Source organism: Meriones unguiculatus, chromosome 18, assembly GCF_030254825.1.
Source record: "Meriones unguiculatus strain TT.TT164.6M chromosome 18, Bangor_MerUng_6.1, whole genome shotgun sequence".
NCBI classification, from domain to species: domain Eukaryota; kingdom Metazoa; phylum Chordata; class Mammalia; order Rodentia; family Muridae; genus Meriones; species Meriones unguiculatus.
The window spans coordinates 15,705,177-15,730,087 of NC_083365.1; the positions used below are offsets into that span (position 1 = coordinate 15,705,177).

The 24,911-nt window shown below is 42.6% G+C and overlaps 1 protein-coding gene across 2 annotated transcripts in view; it reads left to right on the forward strand.

Moving 5' to 3' along the window:
• Atp8b4 (ATPase phospholipid transporting 8B4 (putative)) overlaps positions 1 to 14,204 on the forward strand; it is a 175,575-nt gene extending 161,371 nt beyond the window's left edge. For both annotated transcript variants that reach the window (XM_060371530.1, XM_060371531.1), the window contains 4 exons: positions 2,062 to 2,307; positions 7,212 to 7,350; positions 10,218 to 10,348; positions 12,121 to 14,204. In XM_060371530.1, the coding sequence (XP_060227513.1) occupies positions 2,062 to 2,307; positions 7,212 to 7,350; positions 10,218 to 10,348; positions 12,121 to 12,402 (798 nt within the window). In that variant the 3' untranslated portion in view covers positions 12,403 to 14,204. The remainder of the gene's footprint in view (positions 1 to 2,061; positions 2,308 to 7,211; positions 7,351 to 10,217; positions 10,349 to 12,120) is intronic.
• The last annotated feature ends 10,707 nt before the right edge of the window (positions 14,205 to 24,911 follow it).

Here is a 24,911-nt window from a genome sequence, read left to right on the forward strand (position 1 = left end):
TCATTTTCTGGCCCAAAGCTATCTATTGCACAATACACATCTCCGCACTGTGAGGTCACCACTTCGGAGCTGGTTCAGAGTCTCCTGTCCATATGTAAAAAAAGGGCGTGTGCACAGAGTGCTGGACTTCAGAAGACCTTAGAGGTAAAGGATTAAGCACAGGCTCTTCCAAGTGCCGGTGTTTACAAGTGTTTCTTTTCTTGGTGCTTTGTAGCTGCCCACAGTGCGGAATCAAACAGTAAAAATAAAGCAGTTCTGGGAAAACAAAACAAATCAAAACAAAACAAAACCCCAAACAGTTATTGTGCAATTTGAAAAAAGCAAAGCAAAACAAAACACCATGATTCTCCTTAATGCCATCACGTCTGTTCCTCTCTTTTCTTGGTTTGTCCGAGTTGGCCCTTAAGCTGAGGGCAGAGTTATGGATGCTGGGCTAGAAGGCTGCAGGGACCACCCGCAGTGCCACTCATTTTGTCTGAAGGCAAGCAAGTTCTGGGGGTAGGGGGTCCTAGTCATAGACCAACCTGCCAGCCGGCCAGTAAGCGGCAGAACTATGACCATCATCACAAGCTTCCTTGATTTTGGGCTGCTACATTTTGCTGTCATTATTGATTATTATCGTTGTTTTAGTAATGTTTTGTGTTAGCATAGACTATTGACTATTTAATATGGGAAAAGGACTCTGCAGAAACATCTCTTAGTCATGGCAGTGGTTTCTGTGAAGGAGGAATAACTGTTTGCATTTCTGCAGATGAAGAAATCAAGACTCTGGTTAAGTGACTACACATTGCCAAAGCCTGACGCTGGGCCTTTGGCTCAGCACTGTGTGTGTGTGTGTGTGTGTGTGTGTGTGTTTTTCCAGAGCTGAGGACCGAACCCAGAGCCTTGCTCTTGCTAGGCAAGTGCTCTACCACTGAGCTAAATCCCCAGCCCGCACTGTGTGGTTTTAAAGCCTGTCCGTATAACCACACCAGTCACCGCACAGGTATACAACAGCTTCCCCAGGGAGGACTCCTTAAAGAGAAGGTGTCAGAATTCATGGGACCACACCCTGTGCAGTCTGGGCCATCCCACAAAAATGAAGGAGAACTGGATACCCCCCCCCCAGCCCCTTCCAGAATTTATCATCCATGGCTGCTACTTCTCCACCTATGGTCCTCTCTCTCTCTCTCTCTCTCTCTCTCTCTCTCTCTCTCTCTCTCTCTCTCACCTCTGCCTCCAACTATTGGGATTAAAGGCATGCGCCACCATCGCCTGGCTGGTCTTTTGGTTTTGTCAAATCTATGCTGGTCATCCTTTTGGTATTGGCCTTGGTTTTGATGCTTACACTGTAGTATTGGCCTCACTTTGCCCTTAGCTAGAAATGCACAATCTGCTTCATAGATTCTTATGTCCATTAAATTAAAAACAAAACAAAGCAGTTGTTTCTAGAGTTTGGTGGCTGCTAAAAACGGAGCCTCTTCCTCTGACTGGTTCTGTTGGCATTTACTACTCGGCTCTCACTGGGTGAAGTTCCTGCACACTTAGTCTCAGCCCCCTTCCTATTATGAACACCACGTGGGATTTCTTCATTTTCCCACAGTTCCTGCTCACCTCATCCCCTACTCGCCAGCCCTGACTCTGCAGCTCTCTGCGTCCACCTCCTAATCACTCCCAAACACTTCGTCAGTAATTTCCTTCGGGTCCATGACTATCCATAATGTGCTGGAGTCTGACATCATCTGAGATGGCAGCAGCCACGGCAGCCTGTGGAGAAAACAAATTTTGAGTTCAGATAGCGGCGTTCAAGTTCAGTCAAGTCCTCGCTCTGCTGCATAAGATCCGTGTGACCTCTCCTCGTCTCTCCTGGGGATGGAAGGCTCTCCACAGAAAAATAGGGATCATTTGTAATTGGACAGGTTCTTCTGGGAATAAAAACAAGATAATGTCCTGTTCTCACGAGGGAGTAGTAGGTAATCGAGCGTGCGCACAATGACCTTGTCTATTTCTGGGGACAGGGAACACAGGGCCTCTCTGACTCTTCCTCAGTGCTCCTTCCCTGAAATTATACTCTGTTTACAGGATGTGAGTGAGCAGAACAGCATGGACTGTCCTCAGCTCTACGAACCTGGACAACTGAATCTACTTTTTAACAAGCGGAGATTTTTCATCTGTGCGGCACATGGAATCTACACCTCGATAGCCCTTTTCTTCATTCCGTACGGGGCCTTTTACAATGTGGTTGGAGAAGATGGGCAGCACATTGCTGACTACCAGTCCTTTGCCGTGACCATGGCCACATCTTTGGTCATTGTGGTCAGTGTCCAGGTAACCCTTTTTCCTTAAAGCACTTCTGCTTTGGATTTACATATGGTGAAGTTCACCTGAATCAGCCTAAGAGAGTACAAGGGATCACTCTGTGTGTGTGTGTGTGGGGGGGTATGTGTGTGTGTTGGATATTGTGTATGAAGAGAAATGGATAGGGACTGGAGGGGTGGCTCAATGGTAGAGTAATTGTCTTGTGTACTCAAGGCCCTGGGCTGAAGGCCCACTGCTGAAATAAAAAGAGACTAGCAGAATGACACACACTTGTTATCCCAGCCCTAAGGGGCTGGAGCAGGAGGATTGCTCGAGTCTGGGCTACCTCGGGAGACCCTGTCTCACACAGTGTATAAAAATAAAATAACGGAGACAGTGCCACTATTCCCTTCTTGTGTTTGGAGAAGAAGCATTTCCAGGGATAACAAAAGTTTCCTGCAATTTCAGACTTACTAAGTCCCAGGTTTTAAATTGACAGCTAGAAACTTATTTGGCAATACATTCTTTAAAGAGAAAAAAAATCATTCAAGAGGCTCAATGCTCCATTCAAATGGCAGATTTAGGAGACACTTCTTTTGAGGAGTCCTTGCCGTTCTGAGATGTGCCTTGGTTTGTTTTCTCGTGAAGTTGTGTTAGACGCTGGTGAGTTAGGGTCCACACAAACTGCTGGTCCATTAGTATCAGCAGCACTGGGCTGATGTGGTATTGAAAAGACCTCTGTGTTATTTTGTTCTTGAGCAAACTGTTGAGAATCAGACAGCCTCCTTGTCACAAGTTACTGTCACACATGCCACTTCTTGAGTATTGAATAAACGAGGGAGATGATAAAAGGGAATTTTCCCTCTACTGATCCTATCATAAAAAAGAGTTTGTCAGGGTGTGTCCAACCATTAGAAAAGAATAATTAAACCGACTTGCTTTCCCAGATCATATCTACAGTCTTCAGACACATCCCTGGCTGGTTTTCAAACAGACAAGAAGCTGTTCCCTGTGCTGAGCCTAAGACAGCGACTGATCCAGCCATGGGCTGTGGTCTCTCATGGGGTTCAGACGTCTTGAAAAGCAAAGCCCTGCAGGGGAACTCCACACAGAACTTAGCCCATAAGTGCACACATGGGCAATTTGGAAAGAGCAGAAAAGTATAGAGGAAAATTAAAATTCACCCACAGTCCCATACTGATGTTAACATGGCAAAAATAATAGAAATAAATTTTGTGTAATTTTGTAACTTTGTTTCCCACTTAACTTTGTGTCATGGGTATGCATTTTGTTTTTGGATTATTCTGTGAAATGTCCCTTTTCATAGCTGTAATACTTCAGCATATAACATGACATCCTTTATCAAACCAGACACACTTATTTAGCTTCTATTCTTTTCACTATGAAAAACAGCACAGCAAACTTTCATATTGTTAGTTCTTGATGCTTCTTCATTGCCTTAAAGTGTATTCTTTTTTGGTGTTTTATTTGAGACAAGATCTCACTGTCTGGCCTGGAACTCACTTTATAGAACAGGCTGGCTCCCAACTCACAGAGATACACCTGCCTCTGACCCTCAAGTGCTGGGATTAAAGGTGTGTGCTACCATGCCTGGCCTGGCTGTGTTCTTAAAAGAGAGAATTCTGGGTCCAAAGATATACGGAACTTTGATGTTCCTTTAGCTCATTGCCAAACATCTCCCCAAATATATTATTTTTGGCTGGCGAGTATAAAACACCCTTCTTAGCCAGGCCTTGTGGGTAACACAGATCACTACTCTGAATTAGTTCACAATAAATCCACAGCCTACAGCTGCCTGGGAAATAATTGATGTGCACTAAAAAAGCCTACATTAAGTTAGCGATTTGAACAGGAATAATTTTGAAAAAGAATGTTTTCTTTAGAGACAATTGTAGATTTTCCAGAAGAGTTTACACTGAAGGAACAGTGCTGGTGTCTGTCCAGCCTGGCTTGTTAGGACCACACGCAACCGTGATGCACCTGCGACAGTTACAAGAAACTAGCACGGACACACAATTGTCACCTGCGCTGCAGCAGTTTGCATTGTCTGACCATGCCTTGGGGAGAGATAGGCTGCGGACTTACTGGGAGAACCAGAGCGAGGTGTTCTGCTCTTCATGTTTCTTCCCCTTAGAGCACAGTCACTCCTGTACCGGTGCCTATGAATCACATCCTCGTCGTCTGTCCACCAGCTGATGGACATCTAGGCTGGTTCTGTTTTCAGGCTGGCAGGCTGTACTGCAGCACGCGGGGTCCAAGCACCGGGCAAGACCATCTCCTCACTCAGCAGCCTACGTAACACCGCTGTGGAAGCTAGCCAGCGGGGAGGAAGTTGCCCAGTCAGCTAGAGATTGCAAAGTGTCTTTTCAGCCATTTAGGGATGCTGGGCAACCAAGAGTAATGGAATAGTGATAGTCTGTGTTGTTTGGGGGGTCTCTGAGGACACCTTAGCTAACACCTCCTAGGGGGTGTATGACACTGTTTAATAATTCATGTCCACCCATGCAGGGTTCCTCCATCCAAACTTCTTTCTACTTTAAGCTGTCCTCCCCATTTGCTTTCACAGCACATGTGTTCCCTACCCTCTGGCACGAAAAATTTCTGCCTTTTTCATGTCTATTGATACCCTAAATAAAGCATGCAAATCTAAAAATGCAAAGCTAGGATTCACATATGAAAGAACAGGCACTGTTCAACAGGCCTGGATTCTCACCTAGTAGAATATTTTCCACTTAATGTCCATTTTCCCACAGTTTTTTTAAAATTTCATTTTTTGTTTACAACTGAATTAAATTCATGTGTGTACGTACTCTATTTTCATTATCCCTCCGTCAGTTGATGGGTGTCTAGGCTGTTTCCGTGTTCTGCTTTCGTGAATGGAGCAGCAGTGCTCATGGCCGTACTGGTATCCAGTAGACCTTTGGCTGCACGCCCAGGAGTAGTAGTACAGCTGGGTCAGATAGCTTTGTGCTTAGTTTTCTCGTATAACCACCACACTCATTTCCATAGTTTACACCTCTAACTAACATTAAATACGGGTTCCCTCCTCCCCAGAACCTCACTAGTGTTTGTAGACGTCTGCTTTCTTAATCTTAGCCATTCTAAATGGGGTGAGGTGGAATCTCTAAGTAGTTTTAATTATCACCAAACATTTTACAATCTTGTTCTAGTTCTTTCTTCATCCACCTCTAATGAAACAAGTTTGGGACTGTTTTATTTTTTATTTTTTCAGCTTTTAAACTTTTTTTTCCTTGAAATAGAGCTCCCCACCCCTTGCCAACCTCATTACTTCATTTCTGTATCCCAGCTTCACCGTGATAGATTGATGCCTATTGATTCTTTTTCCATTCAGATGACACTTTTTGGTCTAAAAATTTGTGTTCTTTATTTGATTTCACTAACGCCATCAGGCCATCAGAATGTGATTTCTTTTCTTTTCTTTTCTTTTCTTTTCTTTTCTTTTCTTTTCTTTTCTTTTCTTTTCTTTTCTTTTTTCTGCTAATCTGCCTCGGATTTGAGCAGTCCTCTCAGTCTGAAAATCTAGGCTACTCCTGGCTGGGGGCACTTTTCTTTCACCGTATCTTTGACTGGCATTTTTTTATTTATTCGTTTATTTTGTTCAAAGATCCTGTTAAATTGTGTATTGGGTGTACGAATCTGACACCTACAGATTCACAAATGGTTTTCATTTCGTAGTTTGTGTTCCCTGTTGTTTGCACTTGTTTATTCCAGGCTATAAGTTCAGCTCTTGACAGCGCTTATTCTTTGTTGTTGTTCGAGTTTTAAGATCAGCAGTGGATGAGTTTTAAGATCAGCAGTGGAGTTCTTGCCTATGGTTTGTTTTGTGTTCTCTTAAGGGGTCTCATGATGCCCAGCTGTTGCCATGCCACTCCTCTGTCACATTCATTAGTTGTGTCTCAGTGCGAGACAACTGCTGTTTTAGCAGGGTCTTTTTACACGGAGCATGATTTCTTCTCCTATGACATAGACCAGGCTGTTTTCTTTTGCTGGACATGAATTTACATGTAGTGGAGGAAAGGACTGGAGGTTTTGGTTGAGTGTCCAGGTAGCAGGCACACTGGATAATTAATAATTAGCATGTCTTGACCAGGATGGACAGCAGGGCTGTCTTCAGGTAGAATGAGCCTGTAATTCGTGTCTTCTGCTTCCGTTGTCGCTAAATGCTGCAACACTTCAGAGGGCAACAAACTGTAGTGGGAGGGGAGCGGTGTTTCCATGTCTAGAGAGTGATGAATGTATGCCACAGGTAGGGTCTCTTTAGGCAAGAAGGAGTCTACGGTCCTTTCTCTTCTCTTCTCTTGAGGCCTCTGCAATGCAGATAACATTGTTGCTGCCATGCAAGATCCTGGAAGGGAATAAGAGATGGGGAACACATTTTCAGACCACCATGAATTTATGACAAAAAAAAAAAATCAAAGGCTTTTCTTTGCTGTTATGTGAGTAATTTAAGAAAGGGGTTGTTGGAGTGAGTTGTAACGTTCATATAAAAATATCACACATGTAAAACAAATCTTACAAAATTTTACACAGAACTCATAAAATGCTGCACTAGCCCATTGCACGATTTTTTCCCAATAGAAATATTTTGATAGCAATTTAGTAACTGACTTTAGAAAACATCCCATTGTCTATTTCTCATTAAAAATAAAACCCTTAACATTTTGCTTCTTGAGGCTGTTTTGACCTCAGCAGATACGGTGGCCCATACAACTAAGCTCTAGCCCCTTGTCTAACACTTGTCACTCTCCCCTGTGCTTGTAGAAGTGGTGTTCGTGTGTGATGGGTCCAGTTGTCCTCCTCCAGGGAAGTCCTGGAGGCAAGCATCTGTGTACAGTGATTCTTTTAAAAAATGTTTAAAAAGCTCCTCTTTTTGAATTTGACTTTATTTGCAGATAGCTTTGGACACGAGTTACTGGACCGTGGTTAATCACGTCTTCATCTGGGGCAGTATCGCCACCTACTTCTCCATTTTGCTGGCCATGCACAGCAATGGCATCTTTGGGATCTTCCCACACCAGTTTCCCTTTGTGGGTAAGTGGTTCTACCAGGAGTGAGGCCTTGTGTCATACTGAAAGTTCTTTGTCCTCGGAACCTATTTTTTTATGGTGTGTGTGGCTAGAAATGGCCAACAATCTTTTTTTTTTTTTCTAAAAAGTGATTGATGTATCTGCAGCCTTCCTGACTTAAAAGGGGTTCTAAGAGACTGTTTTTTTCATTGCCAGATATAACTTATAGGCTCCAACAGCCCAGATTCAGTAGACTGCGCCCCAGAAAACAAGAGGCATAACACGAATATTGGGACAAGTGTACAGCCTGTGAAAAGTTTATTTATTACACATAGAAAAGAGGAAGAAATACCCAGTTCTCCTTATACTTGATCATAGCCACATGTCAAAGTTTCCCCAAAGACATTATCTGCATTTAGAAAAAAGAGAAATGATGCATAAGTTAGAGCCCTCTTCAGATTTCCAAACATCCTTCCAGAAGTGGTCAGGGTTCAAATATCAGCTCCACAAGCTTAAGAAATTGTGTGATGTTGAACAAATTTTTTTTCCTCTCTATGATTTAACATTTATTTGTGAACTGGGTTATTAATTGTTTCATTTTTCAACAGAAAACCTGAAGATCAAATGAGTTACTATATACAAAGTATTAGGATGGACCCTGGTTAAATAAACATTGACCCTGATACTAGTGCATGTTAGTATTGCTGTCATAAAACAGCTTGGGGAGGAGAGGGCTTATTTCAACTTCCATGTCTGATCCCTGTCTATCATGAAGGGAGTTCAGGACAGGAGCTCAAGGGAGGAACCTAGAGGCAGGAACTGATGCAGAGGCCATGAAGAAACAGTTTATTGGCTTGCTCAGTCTGCTTTCTTCTAAGACCCAGGATGACTAGCCCAGGGGTAGAACCGCCCACAGTGCACTGGGTCCTCCCATATCAATCATTAATTAAGAAAATGCACTCCAGACTTGTCTACAGGCCGAACTGACGGAGGCATTTTCCCAACTGAGAGTCCCTTTCCCCTTGTGTCAAGCTGACATAAAACTAGCCACCACAATGATACCATTCAAGAAATTGTGACTTGAGGGTTATGTTTGGGGGCATCGTGGGAGAATTTGGAACCCCTAAAATCCCTCAAAGCCTTGAGGTTGTATTATTTAACAAAGAGGACCCAGCCAGTGTTCCTGTGTTAAGGTTCACACCTCAAAACGATTCTAGCGTGATCTTTTACGCTTTTACACAAGAACTGCTGATGTACTTTCCACGAAGTTTGGAATTCTCCAGCGCAGGGGAGTAAGTAAGGAACAGAGATTTTCCGAGTTCCCCTCGACAAACTAGGCAGGACACACAGAACGACAGCCCTTCAGAGCTCAAGCAGGTGGCTCAGCACCTTGCATCTCTTCTCCGATTACCTCAGCCCAGAAAACCATTCTCACGCAACCAGTCCGTGTGGGAAGTGTCACAGGAGCGGTCCCGGAGCGGTCACCTTCACTGACGCCAGGGTTCTATTTCCATTCAGCCTTGAGCGCACACTGGTTGCTTCTGTCCCTTCTTAGCCCGTACAGTAACCTCCTCAAATCCTAACAGTCTTGCTCAGCACACCACGCTCGTACTTTGTTTACCAAAAGATTCCAACCACGTAGAGACATGTCAGTTAGTCATCAGAACAAGCCAGTTAGGAAAGGAAGGCTCGAGAGCTGTTTCCGAGTTTCACTTCGTTTGTTCACTCTTGTAACGTGGTGCATTTCTAAGCCTAGAGACCACTCTCACATGCGGAATAAAAGAATGCAGGTTGTGTGAGGACTAATCCTTTTTGGTTAAGCGCATGGCCTTCCATGGATGGATTACTGAGATCCAATGAAAGTTTATAAAAGTTAGATCAACATTGGGGCTTTCTTAAAAAAAAAATTTTTTTTTCCTCAGTGAACCAGCAACAGGGAGGGGTGTGGCTTCAAAACAAAGCTTGTTTTTTTCAGCACTATCTGTAGCTAATGAGCTTCAAGGAGCTCAGAAGGATATTTAATTGTTTGTTTCTGCCCTTGGCTTACAGCATCTGGAGTTGGCCGCTCTTTGGTAGACAGATTTACTCTCCAAAGCCAGAAAAAGCAGACATACCTGTCAGTAGCCAAGCTCTCATACCCAAAGCCCATTCAAATGGTATTAACCCGGGCACTCTTCACCCGGGTGAAGAGCTGGCAGACTGAAGGTATGCTGATTAATCCCTAGAAAGTGAGCGAGGACAGGGATGGTGTCCCAAGAAACCTGCCTGTCTACCCTTTGCTGCCTTGCTTAGACAAACAATATGTGGGGGAATGAGTATAAAGCCTGGGAGCTGCCTTCAGGCTTGGCCACGGGTTTCTCTGCCCTGACATCTCTCATGTCAGTAGCAGCCATGTCAGTGGTCATGGGGAACCCTTTATCAGCTCAGGAGCTTCCAGAATCTCCTCAGATCTTTAGCTCAGGAGGAAGGGAACATCAAAGAAATAGCAAGTTCCTTTTGAGGCAGCTTTTCCGGTTGTTGCTTGGAATTTCAAACGTTACCCTTCTGTGAGATACGGTATATCTCTACTACGCAGACAGTCAGCCAGGCCATCGTTTGAGAAGAGGCCTGCATTCAAACCATTAACCAGACATTCTAATCTGATCTCGGATCGTGAGGTTGAAAGAAGGAACTGAGCAAAGCTGGAAGGAGCCTGGATGAGAGAACGCTTCATCGGGGAACCCAGTTCCCCAGGGTTTTATAAGAGTTTCAAAGATCTTTCCTTACATCTATAAAGCTATCTATTTAATTTATCATCACGGACTATCATTGTACATTGATTTATGCAATTATAAAGATCTTACAGCAATTCAGTGTTTCACAGCCAGGGTGACTGTGTCTCTCTCACGGTAGGAAATGCATGGCACTCCCTGAGCCAGAAGTTCGTCTGGCTTGTGGTTCTCCTGATAGTGGTGGTGACGATCATGCCGGTGGTGGCCTTCAGGTTTCTGAGGATTTCTTTACATCCAACCCTGAGTGATCAGGTACGTTCGAGATACCGTGAGGAACCGAAGGCTGGTTAGCGGCTCTCGTGAATGACGTCCTTCTCTGTCTCAGCAGATACACAGGGAATGACTCAGGAACTTCCCACAGGCCCGTGGCATATGGCAGAGCAGACAGTACCCCCACTTCCACACACAGATTCTGAACGTCAGTGAGGAGAGGGGTATTAGGTTAAATGCAATGCGGGTATGGAGTGATGAATTATAAGTATTTTTTACCCCTAACTCACTGGACTCATGCTGTAGTATTGCATTAAGAAGAGCAACCTACAGGGAAAGCGAAGGGCACCATACAAGGAATGGAACAAGTCATGTGAAGGGGGGTTTCATCATTTGGGTAGAGATAGAGTATCGGCTTGGGAAATAAGTGAGACATGCTAACTGTCAAGCAGAGATTAAAAGGGAATAACATCATGCTGAGTGGCCTGGGAACACAAGGGTAGAAGAAAAGCAGAAAGAACATGGCGTAGACGGCAGCCTAGGCCAGAGGCTGGGGTAGATCTCAATGGCACGTGGGAAGAACAGAACAAACAAGGCAGTGCTGGGCCAGGCCGAGGCTCCGGACAGACAGCAGAGGAGGCGTCGACACCTATATCATCCCACAAAGCGAGAGATGGAGGGAGCAGGGATGGCAAGGGCTCTGAGGTGGGGCTTTTCTTACTCTGATTATGAGCTGAGTCCCTAAAACGATGGACGATCTGAAGACGTCCACTCTCCTTGTGTTAAGGATGTCATGTTTTGCTTAATGAGTATCTTCAGACCTGAGAGTTAGAACTGAGCACTTATGCAAACCTCTGGTCATTTTCTCCACTCACGTTCACAGGGAAATGGAAGGTATGTTGGAAACCCACCCAAACAATGTTTAGGTTTTAAATTTTTTTTTTTTTTTGAGAATTGTTGAGAGTTTATGAGTGCACTTTCCCTGTCGGGTCTCAGGGACACTATCTAGCAGGAGGAATTTGTTCCTTTCTGCCCCCTCTTCAGCAACGTTTCCTGACCCTCGGGTGTGCGGGCTGTGTTACAGATGGTCTTTAAAAGGCTACAGAGAAAATACAAGAGGGGTGTAGAGTACCCTGTACTGCTGGAAAGAAAGATCTAACACACACACACACACACACACACACACACACACACCCCAAACCAGAATAAATGAAACCCCTGAAAGTCTCATGATAAGTTGACTTTCTATAAGAGGGAGAAAATTCTGACTCACATTTCCAGATATTTCTCTTAATACAATTATTAGTGACTTCAGGACCCAGACAGCCTCTACTAGGGAGAGAGGGGGGAAAGACGGTAGGTATTGGGGCTGTAGACGGAACACTTCTATACAGAAGTGTGCTCAAGACCCTGCTCGCTGCTCCCAGCATGGTTACTAAAACGAGCAAAAACTCCTGCCCCCGACTCACCATACATCCGATAAAACGGAGACAGTAATAAAATTTATCAGAATATTTCTTGTTTACATGAAAATTCCTTGATAGGAATGAAAAAATAAAAGTGATTGGTGCCCAGTGTGGTCTTTGGGGTGGAGAATGTCATGGTTTTTAGGCTTAATGCTTCCCTTTGGTCTTTGGGGTGGAGAATGTCATGGTTTTTAGGCTTAATGCTTCCTTTTGGAGTGAAAGGTGACTATTTTCTCGTGGCAGATGTTCAGTCAAGTATTAAAAACGGCTTTCGTTTTGCTCAGTGGCTGAGCATCTGGAGCCTAATGTTTGGGTTCATGATTGCATCGTGGCTCTCTTCCTCCTCAGATCCGCTGGTGGCAGAAGGCTCAGAGAAAGGAAAGGTCCCTACGAAGCAGAAGGCCTCAGAACCGCAAGTTAAGCACCAGAAGATCCGGATACGCGTTTGCTCACCAAGAGGGCTACGGAGAGCTCATCACATCTGGAAAAAATATGCGAGCTAAAGGGCCAGCCACAACATCAGGGCTGGAAAAGATCCTTTATAATAACCCAAGCTGGAGTGAAAATTTATGTAAGAAAACCACAGACACGGTTGGCAGCCTTAGTCACGATAAGACGGTGAAACTGTGAGTCAAGATGGACTTGAACCACAAAGCTGCCTTTTCGCCTCATCTGGGGCTGAGCTTGGGATGCGCAGGGGCCAAAAGCAGCACAGGTTGTTAGCTCGCTTAACTTAAATCCATGGCCTCCAGCTGCCAACCCTGTCAGATATTGGTGTGTGCTGTAGGAAACCCGGCCAGATGGGCGCGATCCAATCTGTGATTCCGTGGACCTGTGCCTCGTGGGACAAGTACAGATTTTTATTAACTTAAACACCAGTCAATCTGACCTTCGAATGTTCTTTATGGAAAACGAAAGCTTGTAAATTAGCATCTACGTTGGATGGCTCCTGGGTATGTAAAAGGGTACACTCCAATGGTGTGTCTGAACCAGCAAACGCACGGCAACAGAAACGCCATGCCTGTGAAGAGCTGCCTTTCCCGGATGGCAGTTGCAGGATTTAAAGTATGCACTATGGTGCTGTAGGATTGAGAGTCAGTCTCTCTCTAGTTGTGACCTCCACTCGCCGGGACAACAAACCCTTACATGCCTGATGAATGCACAAAAAAAGCCCGTGGGGTTCCCTGGTTTGCAAACAGGGACAAACCAGACCGCGGAGGGGCTGCTACTGAGCTCCGGTTTCTTCGGAAGGTGTTCTGATTGTCCTGTGTAGGGACAAAATACACGGGTGCCTCCCCAGACGTCGCCTAAAGTTCCAGTGACTCCGGGGACGGTGCCAGCAGCAAACTGCCTCATGTCGTACAGGCTGCAGGTGGAACCACCAGGGTGGCAGAGCGCCACCCTTCATCAAGAGTGTCCCAGACAGCCCGGGGGGCAAATGCTGCTGACAGAGCCCACTTCCAAGGTTCGAGACTGGAAAGGAAGTGTGTCAATAGGCTATCTCTTCCGTTATTACTCACTCAGATGTGGGCCACTGAGACTCAGTTCCTGTCAGTGTCTAGCTGTCATGTGTGTAACTCAGACATTGAAATGTACAGAGAAGGCTGATTTTTAAAATAGACCTGACAGCCCAATTTTGGGATCTATAGGTGAGGTTTATTTCCTTTATAAGGCTCCGTGTTCAAATTGCTGCCGGCACCCACTTACCTCTGTGATGGGAAGGTGATACACCTTTCCCGAGACTGGGTTTCCTCCTCTACAAAACGAGGATGTACTACCTACCTCATGTGGTTGATGACCATCAAGCACAAACTCTCAAACCATTAGAAACACAATTCTTGTATGAATGCATGAGTTAGGCTTTAGCTAGCTCATCACTAGAACAGCGAGCAATGGGAAGAGACATCAGGACCCGTGACATCAGTAAGGAGTGGGGATGTCTTCAAGGAAATGAGTATGAGAAAAAACAAGTATAACCATAGCCCAGGGAGTAGATTAATATGACAGGAAGTAAAATAAAGTTCTTAAGTTTTCAAAAAACAGCCTTTGGCTCTCTAGGCTCCTTTTTCTGGTTCCCAGTCAGTTGATGATAACAAAACTCTTTCACAAAGAGCTTGTAATCCTTGTGTGGCCTTGATAGTTTATGGGCTGGGATGATGTTAATAAGTCAGTGTCCCTGATCAATTGGTCTTCATTTCTAAGTCTCCTTTAATTTTTCTAAATGGTACTCAATGAGATAATATGTATACAGGAGCCTAATACCTGGAGCCTTTACCCATAACAAATGCTTGTAGCTCTTCCCTTTTTCTATACATATCTACCTAGAAAGAAGGCACGGTTCTCATGTGTAATGATCAGCTTCAGTGCGCTTGCTTCTGTTTCATAACAATTTTGAAAAATGTGGAAACTTCAGTAAATGTTTTGCCACTGTTGGTGTTTGATGTTTTTTTTTTCTTATTTATTGGGAAAACAACTGGGGAATTTTTGTTGTTGTTGTTACATTGTGCTACCTCTCTCCCTTGGGTTCAGTTCCCTCTCTCTCTCTTTCTCTCTTCACCTTCCCTCTTCTCAGCCCCTCAGCCTCTTTATATGCCTGGGAAAAGCATACATCCTTTCTAACAATGGAGTCAAGAATTAGATGAGCCAGTTGGGTTCATGTGTAATCCTAGAAACGGTCAATTTTGGCAAGGTCAGCTCAGACTTTAAAGTTTATATTTAAACAGATAGTGCAAGATAATTGTGGGAGAAACATTTTATTTGTTTTATTTTGGTCTTATGAAAACCAAATAAACACAGCCTACCATAAGATATTGAGCCATGGGGATAATTTTAAACCTGAAAATGTAAGTTAGTGGGATTGGTGGTGATATAAATAAGATAAATACAACTTTAATTTTTACATAAATGTATTGGATTGCTTGAGGAGTCTCCCTTTAAAAAATATATTTAGAACTTAGTTTGGCAACCTTGACTTTGAAAACCTCAGGCCAAGTTTGAACTATTACAGGCAAGAGCAAAAATTTTTTTTCCCTGGGGTAGGTGTGAGGTCTTTGCTGTTCTCAGGGATTTACACCAAGAAAAGAAAAGGAGAAAGAGAGAGAAGGGGAATAATGTGAGAGGGAGGGAAGACAAAGAAAAAGTTGGAAGGTGGAGGAGGGCTAAGCATCTATGTCTCTTGAGAGGACATGATTCTGAGAAGCAAATATGATTGATCTCTTGAAGGAGAAGAAGCTATGAAGTTAGAGATTTGAATAGCAAAACTTCTTTACATCCTACATGTGCTCAAGAAAAAAGAATCTTCTGGCCCAGAGCCAGGAAAGCTGGCTTCTCACATCAGCGGTGCCTTGATTTGTGTGGCCAGGGCTTGCTGCTGACTCTTGGCAGGGCTTGTATCCTCACCCATCATCTGGGAAGTTGGCAGGTTGGTCTCCAAGGTCCTTCCTCATTTGCCCATTCAGTGACCTGTCCTGGTCTTTGAAGAGGGGGGAAGAGGGGAAAGGGGGCAGGCAAGTGGTGTGGAGCTGGAAGCTCTGTTGGGGTGGGGGGCCTGTCTCTTGTACTGTTTGTGTTCAACCAGAACAGTCTTGTTCTTGGCTCCTGACAGAGGTGCTGGTTCTGTGGTGGTGCTTCTCCCAGGTTTTGCTGGATACCGACCTCTCTCACCTTCCTCTCTTTGCTATCAAACATGCAGACAGGAAGGTCAGATCCTCCCACTGAGCAGGAGGAAGGTCATTTCAATGGATCTCTGCCTTGTCTGGAGTGAGGTTTAAAAACAGTGCCCTAGCGACCTTCTTCATGGTCACAGAGCAGTGGGCAGTGTGAGTGTGACTGCAGACTGTGTTTTCTGGGCCTTACAGCCTGCAGGGTTCGGCACAGCCACGTTCAGCGTGTTTTCAGCACACTGAGGCACTGTGAGATGAAGTGCTGAACTCTTTGATATTTCACAGAAAGACCCGCTCCCCAGTCAGACACAAGATCATTCAGACAAGAGAAACCAACATGTCTCAAATAAAAATGTTTAGTCTTTAGAAAAGAGAAATCAGAAAGCCTTACTTATTATTTTAGCACAGTAAATTGCCTCATTTTGTATGTATCTAACCAAAATTCCTAAGATTGGTTAAATTGGTAATAACTGCTGATTATGTCTTGAAATGATTTTGTACCCATGGATAGAGGATTAAGGGAGAATCCAGAAGTGATGACTTGCTGACTTTGGTGGGTTTTGCAGGTCGTGGGTTAGATAACCATGAGGCACTGTGATTTCCAGTTTTGTACTAACATGTGGTGTTAAAGGTCTGTAGTTCATTCTGTTGCATCACATATGATTCCTCACTAGGAAAGCACAGACTTTTGCAATTCTCTAAGACAAGCCTTCTGCAGAACTGTCTGGCAGCCAGAGGTACATGGCCTTTGTATTACAGAGTGCTCATTGTGACAGACTTGGAGGCTCACTGGGTAAATCTCTAGGTTTACAGTTAAGACTTAACCAAGAATGGGACCCATCTGGCCTGAAGTTTCAAAACTCCCTGGGAGGAATCTATCCTGAAATTGACGCATAACGTAAAGCAGCCATGAGCTGCATGCGTAAATGCCTAGAGTCCGGAAACTGAAGTCAATGCATGTCTCAAGTTGCTCTTCACAAAGCTTTAAGACAAGTTTAAAGTTTCAATGAATTACATCCCCGGAAATATACGTTAAAAATCTGCATACAGGTGGTTAGCTTAATTTGGAAGTGAAATAATGATTAACCTGGTTGTACCCACCTTGTCACGTGTATTTCCATATCCCAGTGTTTTAGGCCAGCACCAATGGTGACTCTTTGATGACTGGTGGTTTCATTCTGGCTCTTGTTCTGGTCATCTCTGTGCAGTAGGCAGCATTGTGTAGATATATAAACACAGGACAGAACGCAAAACATGGACAGGTATTAAACTGATTAAAAACAATCCAGGAAAGAATTGTTTTTAATCAAGTTTTTCTTAGGAGATTGAAATTTACATGATGCAAACAGATGAAAGATGAAAGGCATCAAGATAAAAATGAAAGTTCTAATTCAATTGGAATAGTTAAATGTACAGAAATATGCAAAACACATAATTCCACAACATGTTCATGAGTATTATTGATTAGAAAGGGAATGTCTATAGGCCACCAGAGGTGGCCACTCAGGCTCTTTAGAGCCAGTTGAACGTCTTTATTCCAGCCAGCTGGGACTACACTCAGGTTTTTGGGTCGGCCCTGAGTGTCTAGAGCATGGGGTTTTTGAAGGCAAAACCCATGTCCTGGCATCTCGCTTGGCAGCTTCAGGGAGCTTCAAGAGAAGCAAGCGTCTAACAGAAACTAAGATAAACAGTTAGCTGGAGGGGTTTCCACACAAACAGGCGTTTAAACAAAAGCTAAAATAAGCTATTGCTTGGAGAGGGTTCCACGCTAGCAGGCAGTTTAACAGAAGCTAAGACAATTTAGCTAGGGCATCTTGACCTCGGCTTCCTAGAATAGAGTTTGGTAATTTTCCATAGGACTCTCCATCAAGGAAATCAGATTCTAGTTAACTCTGAAATGGCCTCGTCACAAATACAAGATGGAGGAAGCTCTGTGCTGTCACAGTACAACTGGAAGTAAATTTGCACAGCAATTCTTTATAGAGCACAATTGGGAATTTAAAATAGCTCATATAGTCAGATGCTAATCTCATCAAGAACAGCCTTTTAAGGTTATAAATACCCGATAGGAAACATCAAATGAGAGTTAATTACGGAGTAATTCTCTGTTGAAAGTAATCTTTTCTGTCATACAGGTCCCTGCCTGATTTCCTGAAGTGTACCCCTGCTCTCTCCCTCCCTCCTTCCCTCCCACATAGATACATACATAAAAGATTAGAAGCTCAGAGCCCCATGTGCGAGAGAACATGTGCTGTTTGTCTTTCTGAGCCTGGGTTACGTGACTTAATACAATATTTCTCAACACCATTCATTTTCCTGAAAAGTATGTAATTTTATGTTTATGGCAGAATAAAATTCCACTGTGTGTATGTACCACATTTTCATTATCCACTAATCTGTAGATGGACGTCTTGGATGATTCCATTTCCTTGCTGTTGTGGACAGAGCAGCAATAGACATGGACGAGCAAGTACCCCCCCTGCCCCCTTTTGCTTTGATGAACTGAGGTCTTTTGTGCTCTCAAATGAAGTTTAAAATCATTTACTCAGTGCCCATCAAGATAAAGTGTGTATTAGTGCATATTAGACTGCTTTCAATCTGTAGGTTGTTCTTGGTAAGATGGCCATTTCGACACTATTGATTCTTTCAGTGCAAGAGGGCAGGAGCTCTTTCCAGCTTCTAGTGAATTCTTTAATTTCTTTCTTCAGTGTCTTAAAGATTTCATGGTAGATCCCACCATTTGCCTGCAAATTTCATGATTTCCTCCTTTTTGATTGCTGAGTAGTATTCCATTGTATAAAAATACCACAATTTCTGTACCCATTCCACCGTTGATGGACATCTGGGTTGTTTCCAGGTTCTGGCTATTATAAATAGAGCTGCTATAAACATGGTTGAGCAAGTGTCCTTTTTGTGTACTTGAACAAACTTTGGGTATATACCTAGCAGTGGTATAGCTGGGTCTGGAGGAAGCACTATTCCTATTTGTCTTAGAAAGTGCCAGATAGCTTTCCAGAGTGGTTGTACCAGAAGGAGAAAGACAAACATGGGATATACTCACTTATATAGACCTATAAGATATGATAAACATAATGAAATCTATACACCTAAAAAAGATAATCAATTGAGCGGACATGGGGTAAGATGATCAATCCTCGTTTAGAAAGACAGACGGGATGTGCATTGAACGTATGACAGGAGTCTACTGAGTGCATCTGAAAGACTCTAATTAGCAGTGTTTTCAAAGCAAAGACTCATGACCAAACCTTTGGCAGAGTACAGGGAATCATAAGAAAGAAGGGGAGATAGTCTGATGGGGAAAGGATAGGAGCTCCACAAGGACCAAATATATCTGGGCACAGGGTCTTTTCTGAGACTGACATTCAACCAAGGACCATGTATGGATATAACCTAGAACCTCCACTCAGATGTAGCCTGTGGTAGCTCAGTAACCAATTGGTTTCCCAAAGTGAGGGGAACAGGGACTATTTCTAACAGGAACTCAATGACTGGCTCTTTGGTCTCCCCACCCCCGAAGGGAGGAGCAGTCCTGTTAGGCCACAGAGGAGGGCTTTGCAGCCAGTCCTGAAGATACCTGATAAAACAGGATCAGATGAATGGGGAGGAGGTCCTCCCCTATCAGTGGACTTGGAAAGGGGCACGGTGGAGATGAGGGAGGGAGGGAGGGAGGGACTGGGAGGGAATGAGGGATCGGGACACGGCTGGGATACAGAATTAATAAAATGTAACTGATAAAAAAAATAAAAAATAAAAAATAAAAAAAAAAGATTTCATGGTAGAAGTTATTCACTTCCTTGGTTAGATGTATTCCAACAAATTTTTCTGAAGAAGTTTTGATTGAGATAATTTCTCTGATTTCTTTCTCAGTGTGTTTTTCATTCATATATAGGAAGGCTATTGTTTTAGTTTTGTACATTAGTAGTGTTTATCAGTTCTACATTTTTTTTTATGGTGGAGTCTTTGAGTCTCATGTATGAAATGATATCATCTGCAAATAATCTCTAGCTTCTTTTTCTATTTGCATTACTTTTGTTTCTTTTTTTTTATTGCTCTAGCTACAACTTATATTCAATAAGAGTAGAGAAAGTAGATATTTTTGTCTTGTTCTTGACTTTAGTGGCAATGCTTTTAGTTTTCTTCCATTTAATATAAGTATTGGTCAGGTGTAAAGTGACATTAAATAGTAAATGCAGATAATGCAACAGTATGATCTAAGAGGGATATTGATAAAGAACAAGGATGTTTACAAGGAGGTAAAACAACAGGATGATCTAAGGGAGGTGAAACATTCCACCCTGCAAAGAAGCTCCTTAAGCTCAGGAAATAAACAACTAAATAGCTCCAGGAAGTCCCTGAAACTAACCAGATTTACAAGGCTCTTCCCTCCCCAGATACTGTTGGACACTGTTGAGTGTCGGGAGACACTCATGAGAAGAGTGGCGGATCAACCAAGCTGCTCCTATCAGGCAAACTGCCTAGAAGAAGCAGAAAGAGCTGAGCTGCTTGGACAGGCCACTCTTCAAGGTGTTGAGCTGCCTCTAGAGTCTGTGTAGTAGTGCTCCAGGTTTCTAGCTTTTGTGAGACAACCACGTACAGATACTGTGGTGGACTTTGATGCTGTACCTGTGTTTAGTCATTTCAGTTCCTGTAAGTAACCCCTCACCCATATTCCTGTAAGTTACTCCAATAAAATTCATTGGTTTACCAAGTTGGACTTTGGTTTGTCATTAGGTCTGTATCTGGAGGCGAATATATGTTTTTTCCAAGTTTCCCCAGTAATAGTGTCACACAATAGGAGGTCAGAGCACAGCTTTTGAGACCCAGTTTTTTCCTTCCTCTGCAGGTTCCTGGAATAGAAGTCAAGCTGTCAAACCTGCATGGCAAAAGCTTTTACTCACTGAGCTTTCTCACTGGCCCATCCAATGTGTGTTTTTTATACTGTTGCCAAGTCAGGTTGTAGTTGTGTGGACTTGTATCTGCATCCTGCATTTTATTCAATCAGGATAAATGTCTATTTTTTGTGCTAGTACCATACTGTTTTTATTACAGTGGCTTTGTAGTGTAACTTAAAATCAGTTGTGATGCTTTCAGCAGCGTTCTTTTTGCCCAGGTTTGCTTTGGCAATCTAGGGTCTTAAGTGCTTCCATATGAATTTTATGGTTTTTAAAAATGCCTGTGAAAAATGGTATTAGAATTTGTATTACATTAATCTGTAAACTGCTTTTGGTGAGTTGGACAATTTCAAAATATTAATTCTAACAATATTATGGGATATCTTTCCATCTTTTTATGTCATCTTTAAAATTTCTTTTCTTCAGTGTTTTAAAAATTTCATTGTAGAAATCTTTCAGTTTGTGGGGTGAGTTTTTTTTCGGGTGAATTTCTTTAAGGCTATTGTGAATGGGGTTGTGCCTCTGATTTCTTTTCTGGTGTATTTTGTGTGTTGACTTTGTGTTCTACCCCTTTGTGGAAAGCATTTATCAATTCCAGATTTTTAGTAGATTCTTTAGGATTTTTTCTTATGCAAAGACTCATATTGTTTGAAGATAAGGGCATTTGACTTCTTCCTTTCCTATTTGCATAGCTTTTATTTCCTTCCCCTGTTTTATTGCTCTTACTATGAACCCAAGCGTTATATTGAATAGGAGTGGTGGAGAAAGCACTTTTGTCTTGTTCCAGATGTTAGTGAAAATGCTTCAAGGTTCTTTCCATTTAGTATGTTGTTGGCCATAGGTTTGTCATACATGGCTTTTATTATATCAAGACATGTTCCCTATTTCCCTGTCTTCTCCATGAAAAGAGGTTTTCTATTGTCTATGGTTTCTGTTGCTGTGATAAAACACTGACCAAGAGAACTCGTGGAAGAAGGGGTTTATTCAGCTTACAACTCTTCAGTCACACTCCTTCACTCAGGGAAGGCAGGGCAGGAACTCAAGGCAGGAACCTGGAGGCAGGAACTGACCCAAGGGCTAAGAAGGAACACTGCTTACTGCCTGGCTCATGACCAATCTGGTTGGGTATTTTCTTAATTGAGGTTTCCTCTTCCAAATGACTACCCAGTGTCATATTGACGTACAAACTTGTCAATACACTTTTGCAGTGTCTTAGGGTATATAATTTAGCCATTAATTTGAGATCTCCCTCATTTTTAAATGTTTCTACTCAGAGCTATAACCTCTACCTTAGGACTGTCTTCATTTTATTCCATTGGTTTTGGTATGTTGTGAATTAATTTTGTTTAATCCTAAGATATTTTTGTTTTTCTCCTTGACTTCTTCAGTGACCCATTAGTCATTCAATAGTGTGCTGTTTAATCTCTATGACTTTGCATATTTCCCTGGACTCTGTATTTCTCTATGCCTTTGCATATTTCAATTGCATTGATTTCCAGATTTATCCCATTATAGTCAGGTAAAATACAAGAAGTTATTTAAATTTTTCTGTATTTATTGAGACATGTGCTTTGCATTGCAATATGTGATCTGTCTTAGAGAAAGTTCCACCAGCTCCCGATAGATACATGTATTTTGTAGTGTCTGGGTGGAGTGTTCTGTAAATATCTTTTATGTCTGTTTGATATATGATGTTATATATTTCAGTGTCACTCCACTGATTTTCTGTCTGGACGGTATATCTAATGGTAAGAGTAGGATATTGAAGTCACCCACCAGCACTGCATTGAAGTTAATCTGCGACTTTTATATTTGCTAATATTTTAATTGTGTGTGGGGCCCACATTTATGCCTGAGTGCATATATGTACACCACATGGTGTGCAGGAACCCTTTGGATCTCTTGGAACTAGAGTTAAAGGTGGTAGTGATCTGCCATGTGGGCTCTGATAACCAAAGCTGGGTCTTCAGGAAGAGCTATAGGCACCCTTAACCACGGAGTCATCTTTCCAGCCAGGGGTCTTCCTCTGTCAGTGCATATATATTTAGAGTTGTGATGTCTACTTCCGAGATGATTGAGACAGGGTTTTGAGATGGGTGGCTTGTCCTCTTTCACACAAATCCATAGTCTTCTAACCCCCTACATGCCCTTCCTCTTCTGAGCTGGCCCTTGTTATCTGTTACTCCCGTGTAGGAGAGTTTCAGGTGATGCTCTCGCACTCTGACAGAGGATCATGTACGTTCTACTTGATGCAGGGATCACTCTACCATCAGCTGACACTTGTCACTCATCCTCTGCTCAGGTTTCCCAGGAATACTGTGCTTGTAAACTCAAGGTAGCAGGCAGCTTGAATGCATGGCTCCAATGCGGAGGAACACCTTCCTTTTCTTGGCCTGATGTGTTTCCTTACCAGCACGGGGCACTCCCTGTTTCTGCCTATGAGAACATACTATAAGTCTTACTTTTATTGATTTCCTGTAATCTTTAAAGTAGTCTCTGTGTTGGAATAGTTCCTAACCTCAAATATGTTCTTAGGAATCCCAGCATTTTCTGGGAGGGAATTCCTTAAGGCTAACAAACAATGGAAATAGAGAAACCAAGGAAAAGATGGTGGTTTAATAATACTTTCCAAATCCAAGAAAACTCAAAGTGAACTAAGAAAGGAGTGTGGTGTGTGTGATCCCCAGTGTTCTTAGAATAGAAGAGTTCATGGAAAAGTACCACCAACAAAGCAAAACATGTTTTGGCATGTTTGGGCAAGAGGAAGTACTTGAGGATCATGGGAAGTTATGTTTTTGTTTGATCACGAGAAATTTTTAAAAATGGAAATCACTATGAGAGTCATGAAGAAAATGGAATTTTGTAGGGAAAAAATGAAAGTAAATCTATGCTCTATCCCTGGAGGAAGAAAAGGAGAAGCCAGGCTGCACCTAATTTGTGAATTAAACTTCATCTTAGATGTGTGTGCTGTCTAGTTTCATGTCGGCTTGACCAAAGCTATCATCACAAGACCTGGATATTGGAAATTATTTACTACAGAATTTCTCTTCATTTTTCTCTCTTGTTCATTCTGAACAACATTCTAACCTGACACTGCTACTTTTGCTCCTGCCTCATTTTTCTATGCAATTAAAACAGAAACATGGGCACGTGTAGCACATTGCAAAGGTATTCTATGACTCCCTTGGGATTATTTGAATAAGCACAGTGTCTCCAAGCAGGAATCTCTGTGCCCTTGTAAGCCGATGTGTGCTGATTAGAAGTTAAGTGCATTTGCTTATCTTTGTCTCTGCTTCTGAACTCCTTTCAGGATACACCTCCATAGTATCACCTTTTATGCATGCACTAATTATCTATCTGCAAGACTGTGTTATCCTCTAGAGAGGGAAGTCCTATAGGAAATGCCCAGTGCCTCATTTGTCTTTGGGTTTTCAGTGTATTGCATAGTTTCTGGCATAAAGCTTACTGTCAAAAAATTCTTGTTAAATGAAGGGATGATTATGATTCAGGCTTATTGTTGAAATAAGAGGCATTGACGTTGTCTTTCTGGCAATGTTAGACTTGGAAAACCCATATGCAAATTGACCAAGGATGTTGAAATATTTTGCACTGACCACATCCTGAGGATAAATTCTATAGTTTTGTTGATTTAATCATTCAGAGTGTATAACTGTTCTGTGGGGAAAACCCCACAGCAGTAACTGAGCCCTTAAAAATACCTCAGCTGACTAAGCTACATGCATTGAAGGTCTGTTTTACCATGTGCATGAAGTATCTATTTTAAATGTATTTCAGCCTTTGAGGATTTAAACAGTTTTTTCCTTTCTGAATAATAGCAGATTTTTCCGTGGACATGACTTTTATATTTATATTTTCCCGAGCCTTGGTTGACTTCATTGTTTATGTTTCAGCACTGTTATTCTATGTACTCATGCTCCTGCAAGTCTCTTTGAATACTTTGGAAAATGAGGTTGGGTATGGTTACATAAAAGACGCTGTTGTGTTCCAAAGATTGGTGGCTTTGAGGGGAGGTATGTAGACCTTATCTCCTTTTCCACTGATGTCCATGGGTCCATCTGTGGTCAAGGATAGGTCACCTAATTCACTATTGCTTTTGCTTTTGTTAATTCATATAAATAGTTGGGAATCATTTCTTTAAAGACTGTGACCGTATCATTCCTTGTTCCCTACCACCACCAAACAGTAACTTAATCATGGCACTAAAACAAAACAAAACAAAACAACAACAAAGACCAACTGACAGCTGGCCATAGTCAACCGTTCTTCCCAACTCCCAAAGACTTGCTGAGTTCTGCATTAAAGGACTGTAGGACCAGGGTAGGTCACTACAAAATAGCAGATTCTTGAAAAGTTTAATGAGTGAAGCAGCAGAATGCATATCTGATTCCAGTAGGATGAATAGGAGCAGTGTCAAGGCGTAGAGTTCAGGAAGGAACAGTATAGCGTATGGCATCTTGAAACAGTGGAAATGACCCTGTAGTTTGGCTCAGGCAGAATGCTTGGATCCATTAAAAGGGTATTAGTCTTGAACATTTGACTTATT